At 38.6% G+C, this 20,563-nt stretch overlaps 2 protein-coding genes across 6 annotated transcripts in view; one reads left to right on the top strand and one right to left on the bottom strand.

Annotated features, from left to right (window-relative positions):
- The window catches only part of sbno2b (strawberry notch homolog 2b), a 69,211-nt gene extending 66,683 nt beyond the window's left edge, over window positions 1-2,528 (bottom strand). For all 5 annotated transcript variants that reach the window (XM_067597363.1, XM_067597364.1, XM_067597367.1 and 2 more), the window contains exon 1: window positions 2,355-2,528. The gene's annotated coding sequence lies outside the window, so the exon portion shown is untranslated. The remainder of the gene's footprint in view (window positions 1-2,354) is intronic.
- Window positions 2,529-6,663: 4,135 nt separating this feature from the next.
- On the top strand, window positions 6,664-20,054 carry tm6sf2b (transmembrane 6 superfamily member 2b). The gene is made up of 11 exons (XM_067597362.1): window positions 6,664-7,398; window positions 7,642-7,769; window positions 9,747-9,850; window positions 12,752-12,849; window positions 13,035-13,138; window positions 13,814-13,896; window positions 14,289-14,413; window positions 15,494-15,595; window positions 16,056-16,148; window positions 17,963-18,082; window positions 18,519-20,054. Exons 2-11 carry the CDS (start codon window positions 7,690-7,692, stop codon window positions 18,753-18,755), a joined length of 1,146 nt encoding a protein of 381 aa, XP_067453463.1. The 5' UTR covers window positions 6,664-7,398; window positions 7,642-7,689; the 3' UTR covers window positions 18,756-20,054.
- Window positions 20,055-20,563: the final 509 nt, after the last annotated feature.

Genomic DNA, 20,563 nt, shown 5'->3' with positions numbered 1-20,563 from the left:
AACAGATCCGGTGTGCTGTGACCCTCAGAGTCCCTGCAGGGCAGGCAGCCATCAATTGTCTGACACAGTAGGAAATCAGAAGAAGGGGGCTGTGGAGCACAAGCATGCAACTTAACTCTTGTGCATTTACACACAAACACACACAAGCACTGTTCAGAGACTACCTCTACTATTCTTGCTCTTGCATCCCTGGACCAGAAGCAGGGATTTAAACATATCTTCAAAAATGACTTGGTTTTTCTTGTCAAAACTTGCCGTTATTATATCAGTGAATTACATCAACTTTTACAGAAAGTACTATTGTTATTTGTAATTATTTTTTTACACCCAAACTGCAGTATTTAACAAAAAGAAAAACTGAAGAAGCCATTTTCCTGCTCATGAGTTTACTTTTAAAGATCTTGTAGTACGTAAAGTAGGCAAAAAGAAAAGAGCAGTGGAATATGTTTTCCCTTGTATTTCTGCTTGACGCTCCTATAGTTAAACAGCCTGTCTATTGCTATTAAAGTCTATATGTGGAAGGAGAGACAGATGTGGCTGCATGAGGGATTTGACAGCAAATGACACCAAGGCCATTGACCACGTCACTGGGGTTAAGGGCACTCGTCTAAAACGGAGACAGGAACCTAGCATGTTATTCGCTTCACAGTCTCCAAATGGTATCCATCAACAAGGGGGAAATTACATAATTAGAAAAATAGCCAGACACCATGGCATCCTATGTCAAGGCTTGCATGAAGCTCGACTAGCCTTGGCTGCAGGCAACAGACAACACTGGAGCTTAAAGAGTGAACATTTCAGAAAAGAAAAAGAACTAGAGGGGACAACTCTGTCTGAGCTATTTTCATTTCCTCCTGGTCATTCCTCCAGTTTTTTGAATCACCCAAAACATCCCGATATGTTTTGCTTGTCTCAGCATTTAGATCATGCATTATTTTTGAATCGGAAAATACAGAAGCTATGGAATTCAGGTAAACTCCAGTGATACATTTACTGTAAACCCAAATTGTATAATACGTAAGAGATTGTGGTCCACTGGCCAGGGTACACTTGAGTACACACAAGTATAGACACTTATTTCTTTGTAAGCACTTAATTCTCAGTCACCACTGATGCGTATACTACCTTGTATAATTAAAGAAAAGATATGATACAGATACATGCAAATATTTCATACAATGCATAGCCTACATTTAGCTTCCATTACAACATTGACCAAAGTTTATCATTTCTACAAGGAATGCTTACACTACTTTTTTACGATTTTCCTTTCTCCTAAATAAATGCAATGAAAATATATTGTATGAAACACAAAATGGAGTTTCCCCAAAGCTTTGCGAGAACTATATTTTCAACCAACTCAAGGTGTCCCGGGATTAAACTCAGTCCTTATATTCGCTTTCCTGTAATTCAACCAGCTAATGCGATACTACGATTTCATTATGTGCGCATGTATATGCGATTAAAGTACATATATATTATAGCGGACTTGGTGTAACGTTTTCACACAATCAAATGCCGTAGTAAGATGAAATGTGTCTTTCTCTGAGGAAATTTTGAGAGGCACATTGGTCCACACACAGCACAAAGGAAGGCAGCCAAAGCTCTACGTTACAACTACTGTTAGCATTGACACCGGGACGACAAACGATACATTTAACAAAAGCGTAACTTGGCGAGCAAGCTGACGGTTGCTATACAGCTTGTCTGCTTCGCCCGCTTTCATTTTACGGTCAGTAATCATGGAAGGCAAAATATCACAGGAGGATCCTTTAATAGTTTGCTCATACCAGCCGCACTTCTAATAGCTAAATGTGCTAGCTAAGTTAGCATAGCGTTTGGGTACGTTCGTTTTCGTACATTGTATGTGTAACTTAGGTTAATGGAATAACGTCGCTATCCACTTATGGTTTTCTGACTCTAAAATGACGTTTCCTTAATGTTATGTAGCTACCACACAAACGAGCATGTTACTCCAAAAGTAGCATTGGTATATATTTTTGATGAGTGAAAGCAATAAGGCTAACTTAGCTTATTACTAAGTAACTGGCTAGCTTCAGTCAGACACTGGCCTTTCTTCTCGGTAGCACAACAATGCTGAGTTTATCAATAACATTACGTCTCTTTTTATGCTCTACAGCTGCATAAACTTCCCTTGACCTCAAGTCGGCAAAAGTCTACCGATAACGTCTGCTATTATAACTCTGAACTCGGGACAGCCGCTTTAAGAACCGGCGCAGCCCGTCGTCAATAACATGCGCTCCTAGGAGAGGTCTGCCTAGATCGCGTCTTGTTATAAACCAACTGCCGATGTGTCGCTTTGCTTTTCCACAATATCCTCGAATTAGACTTACCGTTACTGTGTTACTTGATCTCAACCCAAACCCCGAGCACACTGGCTGATTTTGAACGAACACTCGCGTCAAAGAAAACAGAAATAAGGAATTTTTATCCAACTTATTCTTCTTAGTTGTTTTCTCCACTTCCTGATTGAGAGGGTGCCATTTTGAATAGCGAGAAAATAATCCGTCGCTGTCGTCACGGCGCGCGCAGTGGCGCTTGTTGATCAACCATAAATACTTCAGCATAGTAGTGTTTGCTCACACGAACCAATGCCTCAGCTTAGACTGAACCATATCCTTCAAGATTTTACATCGACTTTACCCTGTTAAAGAAGTGTTGGAAAGATTTAAGCTTAAGATAGACTCTACCTGTGTTTTTTTGCAATCCAGATAGATAAACAATATTTCATTTGTTTTGTTTTAATATCAACTATATTCAGCTGCTGATCATTCTTGGTAAATTACGCATCCACAAATCTAAATGGTCTGGCTGCAAACTTGCTTTCATCGGTTTATGGTTGAATTTAAACAGCAACTTATTGCACTTTAATCGAAAATGTGAAGAACAAAAAAAAACTACATATACTTTCATATTTTAAAGGAGGTAACCTACATTTTATTTGAACTCTGAAAGGACTCACAAATGATGAACTTTGGACTCATCTGGCTTGTACAAAGTTGCTTTTCACTGTTTTACTGTTTTAGTATGACAATTGTTATTGTACCTTTTTGTTGTAAATAAAGAAACTTTGGGGGGGAAAAGTTAGACTAAATAAATAAGATGGCAGATTAAAGATAGTGATGATAACTGATGATAGTAATAATGCTTTTAATAACAATAATTATAGGCCTAGTTATGACAACAACAATAATAATAATAATAATAACAACAATAATAATAATAATAAGAGGAATATTTACCCCTAAAAGGCCTCATATTCAATCCATAAACTGTGTATTTAATAAATAAAATACTAATGAATCAGATTCAATGCAATGTACATCTGTAAGCCTACAATGTCAGTTATACTGATAACTGATACTCAGTTATACTCTACAAATGCAGATTTAGGTAAATTGAATTTACATTGGTTTATAGTCTGACTGGAATAAGTTAGTATCCGTTTCTGACATCATTTTGCTTACTTAAAAATGTTGGCTGCTTTCAGTCGTGCTATGACTGTTCCTTTATTTATTTATAGATTGATCATTTCTCTTTTGATTGTGTCTAGTCTAAGGTTGTAACTCTTTTCTTTTTTTCTTTTTCTTATTTAGTTTGTTGTTTGTTTTGTCATTGATGTGTTATATAGCCTATTGTTGTGTCTTGTAATGTTCTGTTTTCCATTTGTTTTGTGAGTGTTTGTTTGGGACCCCCTTGAAAACAAGATGATACATCTCAAGGGGTTTGTCCTGATATAATAAATTAACCCTAACCCTCTGACATAAGGATCCACCACTTTGGTCCAGACTTGAAATATCTCAACACCCACTGGATGGATTTCCATGAAATTTTGCAAAGATGTCTGTGGTCCTCAGAGGATGAATCATACTGACGTTGGTGTTCCCCTGACTTTACCTCTAGTGCCACCAGGAGGTTGATGTTGCATTCAGAGTGAAATATTGTGACAAGAATGCCAAGCAATTCTCCAACAATATCCAAGGCCTTTAGGAGATAAATAATCATGCCTTTGGTGATCCCCTCACTTTTTATGTAGAGCCACCAGCAGATCAAAGTTTTCACTTAATCAGTGAAATATCTCAAAATCTACTTTATGCATTGGCACTTTTTTTTTTACAGACATCCATGGTTCTCAAACAATGCATTCAATTAACTTTGGTGATCCCCTGACTTTTTATCCTAGCACACACTATGAGGTTGACATATCTGTCTTTTATTGAAATATCTCATCAGCTATTGGCTGGATTGTATGTGAGCATGTTAGCATCCTGATGTTAGCATTCAGCACAAAGCACCACTGTACCAAAGTAGCTACAACCTAGCTGTCTTGTTACTATACTGTTTGTGCAAATTTGTATAGCCCAATGAATGACAGAAATTTAAATTTAATTTAAATTTAAAAAGCATACTTAAACTAATAGGCCTTTTCAACAAAAGTGGCCCATGTCTATAAACAAATCCATGACACAGTAAACCATCATTACGCCTACATGTATCTGCCTTCACCTTTTTGTAGAACACCTAAGACTGCAACACTGTTAAAATTGGACATTTAAGTTGAGAGTCCATTTATTTTTGTTTCTGGTTTCAACTGAAGATAAATGTTTGTACAGGAGAAACCATACTAAAAAATATTTAGGCACAACACTACTGAATAATTAAAACCTTACTTTTTCTTAGTTAATGTACTAGTGTTTTTCTTTCGCTAATTTTAATCATTTGGAGGTTTTGCAGTTGTTTTCTCCCTCACTTTAAGAGGCCACAGGCCTAATTTAGCACACACGATGTAAAATACTACTGTGGCTTTTTACTAGCGACTACAACTTCTACTACCACTACTACTACTAATGATGATGATGATAATGATAAATAACTAATAACCAACTAATGTTGCAAAGTATTCACTGGGTAAAAACAGCGATGACTCAGCAGAAAAAAACATTGCACAATTGCTTAAAACAGCACAAGGCCAGAATAATACAAAGACAGATAACAAAACAATATAGACTAAAAGCTTAAAAGTTTAAAACAATAAGTTATTGAAATAAAAAGTATAATAAGAATGGCTCACAAATATCTTTAGCATACAAACACATTTGGATGCTATGTTTTTATACGCTTAACCTGCCTACATATGTTTTTTTGGCTGTATAACTCTCAGTGCAATTGAAACAAAATATGTTTTGAGATCGTTTTATACATGCTGTTTTATTAGATTACTTGGACTACTTCCCTGCATGCAGTTATTGCTTAAAAGCATATATCATTTTAGATGTTAAATGAAGTACATGCTCATCCTCCTCTGGCAGCTCGCTGTCTCATTTTGGCATCCATCTGTCCATTCTACGTTATTGAACGACAGAGCTGGAAGAGCTCCAGTTGTTTCCAGCAAACACACTGCCACTGCTTTCCTGGTATAACAGTCACCTCTTTTCCCAACAAAGGAGGGTGGTGGCAAATAACAGTATGTGTGTGTGTTTGTGTGTGTGTGTGTGTGATTGTGCGTGTGTGTGTTTGTGTTGAAATTCAAGGTAGCATTCATGAAAGATACCGGTAAGGCTGTCCTTTGTCTTCGCTGTCTGATATTGTTGTATTGTCCTGCCTCAGCAAGGTGGTGGTTGACGATACAGGATGTAAAAGCAGGATAAATGCATCCTGGCACATTTTATTTACACATTTGTCATGCATGGTAGCTCATCACTGCAGATAGCTTCAGCAGCTTCACTGTCAAGGTTGGTTCAACACAACAACAGTAGATACCTGTGTTGTAACAATTCCTAACACAATGGTAATGGTGGTGAATTATGACAATATTTGAATCTTTTCAACATAAAGTATATCTTATGTCTAACTAACTGCAGTTCCACAGCTTTTGTTTCCATGTTGGCAGGTGCTGCTCTTTATGTTTGAATTTAGCGCACCCTACTGGACTCATTCTGCAAACACACGGTTTGAAATGAGCTGGATTTTGGGGTCATGGCTATTTAAGCAAAGTAATCGAAGAATATGCATGGCAAGCTGCCGTTCCGTCAGCTGAGCAACAGCACATAAAGCACAGCCATTGCACACAGGAGGATTTGTCTTCATTGAGTGATTTCGATCATGATTAGAGAAAGCACTGTGAAATATTTCCACTTCCTGTTGGTATCTTTACTGCCAGCTATGTTACAGCCTGATGGTCTGCAGTCTGTTCCCGACAGAACTGCACGAATAATATGACTATTTTCTGACGTTTTTGACTATAGCTGCTGTGCATTGTGATTCTTAAGCAAAGTACACACACTCTTAATTCAGAGTTCATGCCAAAAGACATATCGATGACCGAAGAGCAAAACCTATCTGAAAAATGCACTTTTTTGAGAAAACTTGTTTAAAAAAACTTTATTGCTATTACGATATTGTTAACACATAATATAGTAATATAGTCCAAAAACAGTGTATTGTGTATTGGGTATCCTTAACAAATAGCATTCTGCAAGAAAACAACAAGTTTTTTTTAGTTTTCTCAAAAAAAGTGCATTTTTCAGATAGGAGGTTTTGTTCTTTGGCCATCGATATCAAAGACACCTCCTTTCCCATACAATGAATGAATGAATGAGTGAATGAATGAATGAATGAATGAATGAATGAATGAATGTGAATGAGCTTTGTAGAGGAAGCAAAAATGTATTTGTTACAAAACTCACACTGGTCAGTTTCAAATATGGAAAAGTGACCAATCTGTTTTTGTTGGGCTTTTTTGGACCAACCGAAATTTTAAAAATGTCTTTTGATATGAGACCATTTTCATAGATTTAATGTCAGGAAGTTTCCACTTTTGCCGAATGGAAGAATCAGATAAAGAAAGAGGAAAAAAAGAGATCAGTTGCTAAGACAACTTCAGCCACTGACCCCCAAAAGATATTGTAGAACTGTCACATCCATAACATTGTTAGTATTTGTAATGTATGTATGTTCACCAAAATTGAACACATTACACAACTCCTCTCCAACAGTCTGCAGTTTGTGACTATCTTGCTCTACCCTGATGAAGGTAAGATAGCCAAAAACCTTTGGAGTGAGAAGTGTGGTATGGAAAAGAATTAAAAGAGTTGCACAATCCAGCCAGCAAACAATGCACAGTGCACACGTTTCATAAAACACTACATTAAGTAGTCTGTGGAGCACAAATCAGTATATGTTGAAAGTGTGGTGCTGTATAAAGTGGAATGTCAGCCTATTCTCTAATACGACTTATGTAAATCTCTGACAAAACCAAATTGCATAACTTTTCCCCCAAAAGCTTCTTTGTCTCCAGTTCATTATTTTCTCAGTAAAGGCCATGTCTGCCTCAGGCCAGCTGTAATTTGATTAATCCACAGAAAGGGTAGCCAGACGGTAAGAGCCTGCTCTGCTTCTTTTCCATTTTGGTCACAATTGCAGATCTCATTTGGATTTTATTTCACAGCATTCATGTAATGTAATTTTACTTAAAATATTTATTTTATTTGTTGCAGTGACTATAAATACATTGATGTGTTGGCATCATTTTAATATTGATGTGATCAAATATTTTCAGCATTTCTATTACTGGAACAGATTATTATGTATTGAAAACTGTTTGATGTGTTGTATTTTCAGCAGTGCTGTGGATTCTGCAGAGAGACGGATTGAACAGCTTTTGAAGAGATGGAGACTTTAGTTTTTTTGTTTTCATTTTCTGCCCTTGGCATTCTTTATGCCATGAACACCATCCCTGAATTTCAAGAGTAAGTCATAACATTAATTTATTTCTAATTGCTTGTGTCTAGAGCCTGTGTATATTCATGAAGTTTAAAATTTTAAATGTTTTTTGTGTGGGGAGCTGTAAATGATTGCTATAAAATATTTATCATTAAATAATCAGAACAAGTACAATAGTTATAGAGCTATACTGACTGGTTTTATTAATATGCATTTGAATCTATTACAATTATTATAGAATTACAAGAATATAAATGTATAATTGTGCAGGTGATGCTTACTGTATAATGCTTACGGTATATTTTACCACCACTAGAGGACTCTGTCAGCTCAAAACTCAAAGCATATTTCTCTGCGAAACCACCTAAGAAATCATTGACCATGTTGCGCACTACTAATTCCAGGAGTTCAGTTTTTGAGTGTATTTTGCAACTGAAATGATGAAACCTGAGATTTTGTTAAGGGGCAGGAGAATAAATAGGGAGCACAAAGAAGAAAGTAATGAATTTTTTCAGATAACCTGATATGAAGTAGGAGATAATTATTTTGCTAAGTAGTAAAGAATTGTTTTCTTATTCAAGGTTATCAATTTTGCCTTTAAACACACCATAGTAACATCTCCAGTCCATCATTGTATACTGCACCAATTGGCTCAATAGACAAAGCCAGAGGTAAAACACATGTTGCACTACTCCCTCACACTTTAACTGCAAGATATTCTTCATATTCCGGCAGACTTTTTATACTCCACGTGTGTGGATATCTCTGCTGGCTCTTTTTTTTTTTTTTTGAGTGTGTGGACATTGACAATCAATACAGACTGCACAGAAGAGTTTGATAAATTGCTCTTGATATACAATATGCCTTGTGCTCTTCCACTCTGCAAACAAACAGTATTGTGTGCATAAATCTTCCTGTACTGTTGAATTGGAGAGGCAGCAAGGGAGCTTCCCTTTGCTCTGGCAGCATTTGTTTTCCTTCTGTGAGCACGCATCGTGAGTTTCAGAGGATGTGATGTTGTTTACTGGGAGATACCTTGAGCACATTAATCTTTTCCATTGCAAGGCAGTGGTACCTTTGACCAGTAAACATGGATGGCAGTGCTGAACTAACATGGCCTCAGCTTGCTGCTTCCTACACCTCTGCCAGTGATTGATTAAGCCTTTCTAAAGCTTTGCTTTTAAAACCACTGGTAGGCACATCACCATGCAGCAGTATGAGATGTGAAATATTTCAGTATAACAAAGGAGAGTTGTCTTATATAAATAAATATAAAATAATATGCAATACTGTCATTTGGATACCCTGATTAGACTATCAAGTAAAGAAGGTTTTATAAATATTGGATATTACAAAACAAGCAGTCCAATACATTTGATACATTGAACAAAAGACATTATCTTGAAAAGTATGTTTTGTACTGTAAATGGTTTATCAGAACAATGTCAGCAACACAGAATGAGAATGATCTTGCCAAATGTCAGGACTGATGCTTAAAACTGAACAATATATATTTTTAAAAGCTGGGAAATTCAATATGAGGTTACAACTTTATGAGGTACTTTTGTTTTTCTTTTAAAAGCAACCTGAGGTGGGAGGCGATCAGGAGGGTAAATTCAATGTGACACCGCCATCTCACCAGGAATCTCCAGCCACACAAATTACCACACCAGCAGTGTCTTCGCTCTCTGTGGCCGCAGTGCATCTATCACACAGATTTTCCCTCACACTTCAGTATTATTTCTCCCAGTGCTAACTCTTGGTATTGCGTGATTATCATTCTCTCTGACTCCCCATTCATCATCATTTACTAATTTAGCACTGCAGAGAAGACTGGCACAACTTCCGTGGGAGAAAATAATTAGTCAAGAGAATGAAGCAGAAAATGAGAGGGAGATTGGTGTCTAAGAGTGCAGCACATCAGCAGTTCGGTTGTGTTGAAAACATGAACAATGTGTTATTATTTTTCATGGATAACAGTGAAATTTTCTCGGTTTCCACAGGCCTTATGTGATCCTGGAGATTGGCGTTGCTGTTTTGGTGGTTGTGTTTCTGTTCTACTTCCTCATCACTCGTGGCAACCCACCCAAAGACGTCTTATTCTTTGGTAATTACCACAACTATGTGCATTTCCCAACTTCCTTGCAATATATTTCCAAATAACTTCAAAGGTTAATGACTACTCTGCATTGTGTAGGAGCCAATTCTAACTCCCACAAAAGGATTTCCAAAGCTTTCACTCGCTACTCACTGTGCTTGAGTGAAAACATGAATTGTTTTCGTTGTGATTTCACCTGATATGTTGAAAGCTGCTTAGACTGGTCAGGATCATGAAGCTTAGTCAGACTTTTCTAAGGCGTGACTGACCCAAACCCTCTGCAGGCTGAGTTGGTCTTCACGGCACTTGCACTTACTTAACCTTTTTGCTATTCTTTTGAGACTGAGTCCTTGACTGACCTTGAAGCAAAAGGTACAACTATTAGAAAATGGGCATACAGACTTCACACTCACTGCTCCTGTATAAAACCATTCTGACACCACAGCTGACTTGACCTGAATACCATCAAGACTTTTATTTCAGTTTGGTCATGTGGCAGATTGCCTCCTCTTTATTTTTAGCAGCTCGTGAACCTTTCATACACCCTTAATTAAGCTGTTCCACTGTGATTTGTGTCATATTGTGCCTTGCTATGTGTATAGCTATCGGTCAAACTATGTTCTCCATTTCTAGCCAAGGGTTTCCCCTCAAACACACCCCTGCAGCTGATGCCAGGGGCTATGCTAGTGGGACCGAAACGAGGGTATATCAGTAGTAGGCGCCCAAGGCAATGCTGGTGTTGTGCATGAGAACCACAACAATGGGGGCAAAGCTGTGGCAGGCTCTTCTCAATGATGGAGAGCCATAATCCCTCTGCTATCTTACCTGTTAGATGTCAGCGATAAACCTGGATGCCCCAAGGATTACACAGACACCGGTACACAAGAGAGACAAAGTTTGTGTACCATGAGTGCTGCTGTCTACGTATGTGTGTGCAGGATGTGCATGTGTGTGCAAAGAGTGTGTGAAGGACAGATAGGGAGGATGTGTTAGAGCGATTTAAGCCGTGGTATCTGCAGAGAGACGCCTGTGTCACAACACACAGTGATTCCCTTTACAATGACATTCTGCAATGTCCAGGCAGCAAATCATTGTAAAGCCTTTTACAGCTGTTTTCTGTGAACTGATTCCAACTGTAAATCATGGATGTGAGCTTTATCCAACTTCCTAACATTTATGTGTGGATGCTCCTTTTTATGAATGCTCTGTTTCTCTTCATCTCAGTGAAGGTCTTCATCTCATTAAGGTCTGTCACAACTCCCCAACCGGTGTGTGTAACCATGCTTGAGGGGTTCATTCCCTCATGCTGTTTACCCCGCATGCTGAGTCTGCCATTGTGAATGTGCGCAGTGCAGTTGTTACCAGAATTAATCAGTCTAGACAACATTTTTCCAGTTATCAACAGTCCAGTGCACAAGAACCTTTAACAGTTTAACATGGACAGGAAAGGTACCCTGTGTGTGCCCAAGCGGATTGTTCTGTTCTACAGTTATATAGTAATATAGTAATATTAACTTCAGTGTTGTACTGCAGACAATAATAATAATACTATATTTTATCCATAAAGTGCTTTTCAAGGTACTCAAAGATGCTTTACATAATTTAAAGAATCCTAAAGAACACACAAAGCAAAAAAGTAGCACACATCGTTAATCACAGCAGTTCTAAAAAGGTGAGTTTCGATCAGTGTTTTGAACATACACAGATCGGTGCATTCGTGGATGTGTTTGGGGAGAGAGTTCCAGAGGGAGGGGACAGCTATGGTATCACCCCAAATCTGGTGCTTGGTTCATAATGAGACAAGGAGACAAGAGGTTGGCGTAGTACAAGTATTTTATTATGGTTTTAGCCACCTGATATATCTCAGTCTCCGGTCTGCTGTAGACATTGTATTGGTGAGGTGTCTTGAGTTGTGGTCCATTTAATGTTCTCCTATATTGCCTTCAAAAAGCAGATCAACAACTTTGGTGATGCTCAAACCTGACCTCCTGGCACACACAGTCACGACCTTTTCAGAGCCTGTTGGATTATACCTAAAATGCCCAATTTGTAGTCCAGTCTTTTGTATAAAAAGTCTGTAAATCTGGAAATGAACATGCACATACATGTAATTGGTTCGGGAGGGAATGCTTTTACCACAAGGGTGATATTTCTCTTATTTTTGTGCCTGAGTGTGGGAATAAAGTAACATTTTTGGCTCTTGAATTTCTTGCAAAAAGCCTACAAGGAGTGGAACAATTGATAAAAGAGTCTGACAGACATTTTAGTTTAGGGTATTAGTAAGGCCCACATGTCACTCATGTTTGTGTAGCTCCACACTTAAAATTCTGTCTTGTGGACATGGCCTTTCAGCTCTGCTGGGCTCTTAACCTGAGGATAAGAGAAGGCTGCTCACCATGGACTCAATATAAATATGCCTCCAGCCTATCTCAATGCTCAAGACTTAATTTGCTCCACATGCAGTCCCATAAATCAATGACAAGCCACTTGAAGAAAAATATTTTCATCTCAAAAATGGTGACTACATAAGGTGGAAGAGGCAGACAAACTGGGGGTGAGAGAGAAGTTCACAAGGTTTTGGCATGCTTTGCATAAACTGTGCTGTATGTGTAAGCATTTTTCAAAGTGAGGAAACAAAGTAGATTGAGTAATTACATTAAACTTTCAGTATTGCAGTGGTTTCTGAATGACGTTTGTTCAAAGCTGACAAAGCTGCTTAACATGTCATGAGTCTGTAGTTGATAATTCACTTTGGCAGTCTCCCCCAACACAGACAGACACACACCGACACACACACCGACACACACACACACACACGAGACAAAATTACATTTAAAATGAACAAAACAATTGTCAAGTTCAGTGTCAAGTAGATGTTGTTACCCCACTGATCTTTCCTTTGCTTTGCAGTTTTTGCTGAATTTTCCTTTACTTGTGTCATTGACCTGGTGAGTGCCTTGGAGTACGATGGCATTATCTCTGGCTTTATGGAATTCTATCAGAAGACAGTAAGTTTCTCATTGTCACATCTAAAATTCTGATGATAATTCGTACTAAGACAAGAATGTCTGAGCCTGGGCTTAAAACACTTTTGAAAGATTATACAGGCTATGCAGAAAGCTCCATGTTAAGCCACTGTCATTAGTACACTGTATGCTGCACAGTATTTGCACATGTAATGTCTGTGTTTCAGGGTGAGCCTTACCTGGGGACAGCCTATGCCATCATGATGTGTTACTGGGATGGAATAGCACACTTTATCATGTACCTGGCGATGATCAGCAGGATAACAGACAGGTGGGTGTCAGATCAAGTCATGTCAAGCTCATTTATCTTATTCTTCATCACAAAATGCCTGCTACATAGAGAAACAAGCACAAAGAGCTCTGCAGTACCTCATACCAACAAGCAATCAACTAAGAATGTTGTGTGGGAAAACTGTGCAGGAGAACATTGCAGTACAGAGATTGAAGTACATACAGTACACGATGAGCTTCAGACCCATTATTCTTTATGGATTTTAGTTTTTCTGAAAGAAACTATAATACAGTGGAGCAAATGGTGCATTTCACCTCCGAGATTCATGGGGTGCATTAAAATCCACACAATGGACTGAAACAGTATTTTTCAAAAAAGAGTGGGTCCTCTAGAGTGAGTCTGTCATAAAGTGCAGTCATTGAGTTCAAGATTTCAGAGCTAGCCCTGCCGCAGGGCAGGTGCTATCATGGAAATGAGACCCTCTTTTAAACAGTGTCAACCTTTTACCACTGGAAGAAGTTTTGCTGGGCTTTGTATTACACAAAATATACAGTACATGATAGTTTTATAAGATACCACCTTAGAGCTGTGTGTTACCTTAATTACCTTAACTCATCAACATCTTGTAGTTTATCATATTACCTTTCATCTTGCCTGCTATCATCATCTTTAAACTTATATAATCCCTCTTGTTTTTTTGGATTTCTCTCCCAGGAAAGCTTACCGTACGCTGGGCTTGTTCTGGGCTGGCTCTTTGTGTGCCAACATGAGTGTGTTTATTGCCGGGATAGTGGCAGGTGAGCCTCATACTCTATTTCCCCTCTACCAGTCCCGCGATGACAAGCTTTAATCAAGTGAACATCTGCACTGCCGTGTACCATCAGTGTCACAGTTCAGCCTGCCAACACAACACACACTTGCCCCATGTCTCGCTTGCCGTCACAACCCACAGAACAAAGAAAACAGACCTAAAGCATCTGTTGTTGCCATTTCAAACTGCATACATAAGTGTCACAAGATCAAACTTGTCTACAGGCGACATGTTGTTCTCTCTGTTGTGTTATCATAGACATAGTGTATGCTTTTTGTTAAAGTGCCCCATAGAGGTTTTATTTGAAAGTTTAATTACTGATTTATGTTGCAATGTTTGTATGGGTGAGTGCAAAGTCAATATCTTTTTTTTTGGCAGGTAAATATGGGTCAGAGATCCGTCCAGCCTTCTGGCTCAACTTCCTCTTCCTTTTGATGCCTGTACTGGGAGCAGTCACACTGTTCACAAGGCCCAAGGACAGACCACTAATCGGTGGATACAATGTAAGTCTAATGCATGAATGGTGAGACCTTGACATGAATGCAGAGAGGTTTAGAGCAGCGTTTTCTGAATGTTTTTTAATCAAAATTCATCAAAATACAAATGTTATCCTTGACCCAGTTTGTGAAAGGTGATGCAGAGCAGCCAATTAAGTATATGATATATTTTTTATGAGTTGCTGTAATTTCCATTGGTGGGGTCAGCCTGATAGTGAGCATGTAGTGTGCTCACATAAGTCTGGAAGAAGATAACCAGGGTTGTGGAGCAACACATTTCAGTTATTATGCTCTACTTCTGAATACTTGTGATTTATCTTTCCTATCACATGATCCAGTAATTGGCCTGAGTCTTAAAGGGGAACCACATAAATTTTACACATCAAAGTCTGTTTACAGATTATGGAAGAGTACTACTGCATATGTGAAAATGTTGTATAAAACCTTTTGTGGCTCTAGAAGAAGCTGCATGAAATCTGATAAATTGCCTCAAGTTATGTAAGGATGTAGGCAAAGTTGGTTGGGGCTAAAGACTACAAGTTTGAAACTGAAAAAAATCTGGAGGTGTTAGAAAGAAGGGACATTACCAGACCTCTGTAGCTCACTCCTAACACCAGAATCTCTAGTTGAGTTGCAATGTGGGTAATGTAGGCTCCAGGTTTTCACAAGGAGGAAGAATATATGGGACTAAAAAGACAATATTTCTAGTTCTGCTGCATCAATTTGAATCCTTTAAAAAACAACTGCCCATTGTGAGTCTGACAATGTGACAGGAGTGCACTGCTAAATTGGTGGAGTACTCTTTTAAGGGTATAACAAACAATAGCTGACTGTCAAACACAAAATCATCTTGAATGGAGGACTGTTACATTCTTGGCCTTTGTAATCAAACAAACCCAAACTCAAGCTAGCTTGGTCTTGAATTTGTCTTGGACAGAAGAGATCTTGATGTACAGTATGTAGTATAAAACCCCAGAGAGAAAAGCTTAATGCTCCTCCACTGTGCAAAAACACAGGTCTCTTGAATATATGCTATGAAACCTCGACCTTGATTAACCACCTCTGAATGCTGGAATCTCTCCACAGGCTATGCATGTTCAGACCATGAAGCTGATCTGGCGCCCCATGGATCTGATCCTGGTGGTGCTCCTGTTAGCTGCCATGGCCTTCACCATCCTCAGAGGCTTGGTAAGTGAGGCAGACTGAACAATCACATTCATGTTATGGATATGGAGTTCAGGGCGAGGCTCTAATAGTAGTTTTAAAAGTCTTTTAGCCTGCAGAATAGATTGTCCGGGGAATGTCAAAGATTCATACGGGATTTATTATTTTTGCTTTTACAGGCAATTCATTGAACTAATTGAGACACATGGGAGCGTTATGTGTTTATGCTCTAATAAGGATCTTGCTTAAAAGCCTAGGGCAATGATGTATGGATTATTTATTTTAACATAACTATTGTGTTACATATTTCATATTCTAATTAGATTGCATAATATAATGAACATACTTCTGTGTTTACTGTAAGTGTTTGTGTGCACATTCATTTTTTATTCAGACTGTCAGACAGATGTTCACATTTATGGTAATTGTGGTGTCCTACTGTATTATAATATTATAATGTGTTTCTGTTATTTACCCTCTGTAGGTGGCTCTGGATTCTCCACTAGAAGCCTGTTCTGTCTACTTGAAGCATTATGAACCCTACCTGAAGGATCCCGTGGGCTACCCCAGAGTTATGGTGGGTCCTTTTGTCTCCGTCTGTCTTTACACTCCACCTCTGTATCTGCTGCAGCAGCACCTGAAAGCTCCTCTCCAGCCTGTTTTAAATAACCGACCACATAATGATGCTCTGCTTACATGGATATCACTCTGAGTGCGTTCTTATCACCTCCACTCTTTGCGCTCGCAGCTGATTAAAGAGACATTTATCATCATTACAGCAACAATAAGCGTGGGTTTAGGCGACAGCGCATCTTGTCTCTTTCATTTGTTTAAGATGGATAACAGATTATTACTGTGACTGACCGTGGGTGCACTCTCCTTTTTATTTTCCTCTTCTGACCCTCCACGTCTCTGAGTTTTGTTGTGTTTTGTTCGGCGCACACTGCTTTGTCAATAGGTTATCCAAAGACCTTGTAGGGGCTGCAGTCCAGGCACAATTGCAAGTCATTGATCAGACAGACGAACCGCATGCTGAGAACTTGATAAGCTAATCCCTCGCCCAAAGCCCCCCATCAGTATCTCGCTGGGTGGGAGGAGTGTGTGTGTGCAGCATGTGAAAGTATGTCTTGGTTAGCAGCCTTTGCAAATCTGTGTTTGTGTGTGTGGGTATGTATGTGTGCATGTGTGAAGAAATGGAATGAAGTTTGATTTGTTGCAGAGGGTTACACTGTTTTTTTCACTAACTGACCTCTTTATTCATTGATGATGATGAACGATATGTGACAGATTACTGTGGCAGCACTAAAAAGACATTTTAACAAAAGACTGAAGGGCATATATGATTGGCTTTCAGGCCTTGGGCTGAACTCATTAGAATTCATTTCAACCTCAGACTGAGAATGAAAAGAAACCATTCAGTGGTATAATTTGAGGGTTTTATAAAGTGGGAAACTGGCTTTCATGCGCCAAATATTTTAAGTTGAAGGTCAAGACAGTCTCTGTAATGACCCCTGTGTGGAAGAAGTAATTTGTGCTGAGGACGCAACTATGTGTTTGAGAGAGTGCAAGCTGGGAAGTACCAATGTGCTCAAGCACTGTACTTAAGAACAATATTGAGATATTGAAACTTTATTCAAGTATTTCTATTTTTTGAGAGCTGAAGGGACTGTTTGCTGCTTTTTACTCTACTACATTTATTCGGTGGCTGCAATTACTAGTTACAATATATTGCAGATTAAATTGTTACATTCAACATGATGAAAAAGTTAAAACTGATACACTGTTATATTTAAACTAACAGCATGATGAAGTAGCTGGGCCTAGCAAAATGTGGACCATCAACATTAAAATACTGTTTACTCTTGAAAACATTTTTGATTTATCACTCTAGAAGGACCAAAGCCGAGTACTGTCACTACTTTCATTGCTATACTTAAACTTTTACTTAAAATTTGAATGCAGTTTTACTTATAAATTTGTATTTTTCCACTGTAGTTTTACACGTTATTTTGAGGATGTACTATATGTATTTGTATTTTCAGCTTTAAGCAGCCTTCTTCTGTATTCAGGATGAGTAGGTGAAGTGCAGTATAGGCCAGAGGAGAATGAGGACATACTGCATTAATTGTCTGTGGGAGTGTTAGGGCCTGACAACAAAATAGACAAGTCAAGTCTTTCTACACTCACTATATCTAGGATCCATACTTATTAATATACACGTACAACTCACTGTGAAATGTAGAGCATACAGAATTAATGTAAGTTGTTACGTACCGATTTAAGTCATTCAAAATCAGGAAAATCTGGTTGGAGATTTTCAGTTTTGCAAGAAATAATCAGGAGACGAGGCAAGCATGTGCTGGGCAATAAATGTTGCATTTGTTTTTATAGATGCTGCACTTGTTCTTCTATGGACTACCCCTGATGGGTGCGTTTGTTTACGGTCTCCTCAAACCCGGGTGCACCTGGATGTCAGACTGGACCATGTTCTTAGCTGGAGCCATGATCCAGGTAACACCATGAAGACAAACAGTCAATAAGTGGAACCGTTTCTGAATACATAATTAAGGATCCAGGTGCTATGTACTGCAGTGGGTCCCTCTGACAGTTTGTTGCATTGCATGAAGTGATTGTGATAATTACTGGCTTCTGATTGATTCAGGATTTCATTATCTATTCTGTGCAAAGAGGTCTGACATATTACTGCAATTAAAGTCTTTGTAGTGAGCTCTCATCCTGTGAATAATTTCCTGTAGAAGCACTTTTTCTGTAATAAACAAGCTGCTGGTGCTTTTTCTTCATATTGTTCTGACAGAAAGATTGGAACCATGAGGAGAGGACACCCTTGATTAAAGCCTTGTATTAATGTCTACAAAAGGTTGCAGACTGCACTCACCCTGTCCTCTGAATAGCCAGCTTTCTAAGTCTGTGCATCTTCTCTCTCCAGTGCCAGTGGGCCCACATCGGGGGGTCCCTCCATCCCCGTACCACAGCTCCATATCGTATCCCAAATGAGGCTTTCTGGTGCGTGTTGACAGCTAACTTGCTCTACGCGGCCACTCCCATCCTGGTGGCCTTGCGGGTTCACAGTAACCCCTATTTCTTCCTGAAGATCGCCCCCTTTCCTGGGCAGACAGGTTTGCCAAACAGTGAGGAGAAAGATACCAAGTACAAAGAGAAATAGTCATTCTTAATTTTCCCTGACCTTTGAATTGAATTACTTATCAGATGATTCATGAAAAATGTGCCAAAATACAAATTATTTTACGCAAAACCTTTGGTTTTAGTCTTTATTTGTTTGTTTCCAAAGCTTAATTGCTTATGTTGTGCATAAACAGTGAACCAGCTGATATGTTAGTGAAGTTGGATGTATAGCAATGTTTGTCATATTTCATAGAACCTGTCCACTATTTCTTTCTGCTAATGATTGAGAAAAGATCATTGAGAGGCGATGAATGAGTATTAAAGCACATCAGAATATTAGACCCCTCCTTTACCTCTTGCATCAAGGAAACAGCATGCTGGTGGCTGAAACAGCAGGAGGTGTGATATATTGTGTTGTTGGGTAAGCAAGTTGCATGTTAAGATAATCATCATCAGGACAATTTGATGCTTGAACACCAGCAAGTCTTCCAAAAATGAGTTTACGATAAACACAAATCAACAGAAATGCACACACAGCAGACGGCAAACACACAGTAAGAGTAATATAATAAAAAGCAGATTGGTAAGCATCAATGTTTCAAGCCTGTAAATACAAGATTAGTAATAATGTTATTTCACAGGCACTTTTATGTTTGTTTTCTGCTCTGTGTGCACATCACATCCATATTTTCACTGCAGCTGTATTTCATGTTGACACCAGCTTGCACCATAATAGGTATAAAAATACCAATCTTAAAACAGGAACATTAAAATTTGTGGTTTTAGATTGTGCACACATGCATTGCCCCTACACACTCTGTTCCTATACTGTACACCCATCCTAATAACTAGGTTAATGCATATGTGACCTGGTGTTTGGAGCATTTATATTATATGCAATCAAGAAGGTAATGTAAATAAAAACCTCAAGATGTCACACAAATATACACTATGTTCCACTGCCATATACTGTTTGACAGAGCCAGAGGAGCTTTAACAACCTGAACAGTCTTGAGGGGACCCCTACAAGACAGGAGGATGGAGCATGAATGAATTTGAGAAAGTGAATGGCATAACAAGGTCTATATTTTTCAGAGTATGCAGTTGAGGCAGAGAGAAGTTTAGCAACACCAACAAACTGTGTAACTTTTAGCCTGCCTCCAGCTACAACTGTAGTTATGCTGTATTTGTTTTGTTAATTCAACAGTAAACATGTCAATATACAATCAATTAAAAAAAAACGGAACCCCACAATATCAACAATAAAGCCACATCCTGTACTTTAATGACATTGTTTGCCAAGCACATTTGCTGCTGCAGGTTTTATTGACTCCTGGCTGGATTGGCGGTGTAATATTAGTTAATAAACCAGTAAAACCATATTGACTTTCACAGTCGTTCAAAGTTATGCTGCATTTTCTATTCATTCATATTGTTTTTTTTACTGATTAGTTTTCATAGCGGGTCATTAAAGCTTTTTAAATCTGAGTAGAAGAAAGGATATGATGCATACTTTAGTAAAGGCCCTGCACACACAGGTGATTTCACTCGACTGGCTGATTTGATGTCCTGGCAGGACTGTGTGGGTATATACAAGAGAGAGTAGAAGTCTAATGAGCCAAAAGTGAAAACACCAAGGTGTGCAGGGCCTTAAAATGCACTACAATTTAACCCAAGGTGTATATATTGTCTATATAGACATCTTGTAGCGTGTTATATAACTGTAATGTTTGGAAATGTCCACATGTCAGCCCACACACATGTGGAATTGACATGGAGGTTTGAGTAGGAGGGATGGGGGCATTTGGTTAATCCACAATAGGAATGCTATTTCTTATTCAATGCCAT

This window comes from Thunnus thynnus, chromosome 8, assembly GCF_963924715.1.
Source record: "Thunnus thynnus chromosome 8, fThuThy2.1, whole genome shotgun sequence".
Lineage (NCBI taxonomy): Eukaryota > Metazoa > Chordata > Actinopteri > Scombriformes > Scombridae > Thunnus > Thunnus thynnus.
Note: the sequence above shows the minus strand (reverse complement) of the source record. Positions and strands in the feature narration are given on the sequence as shown.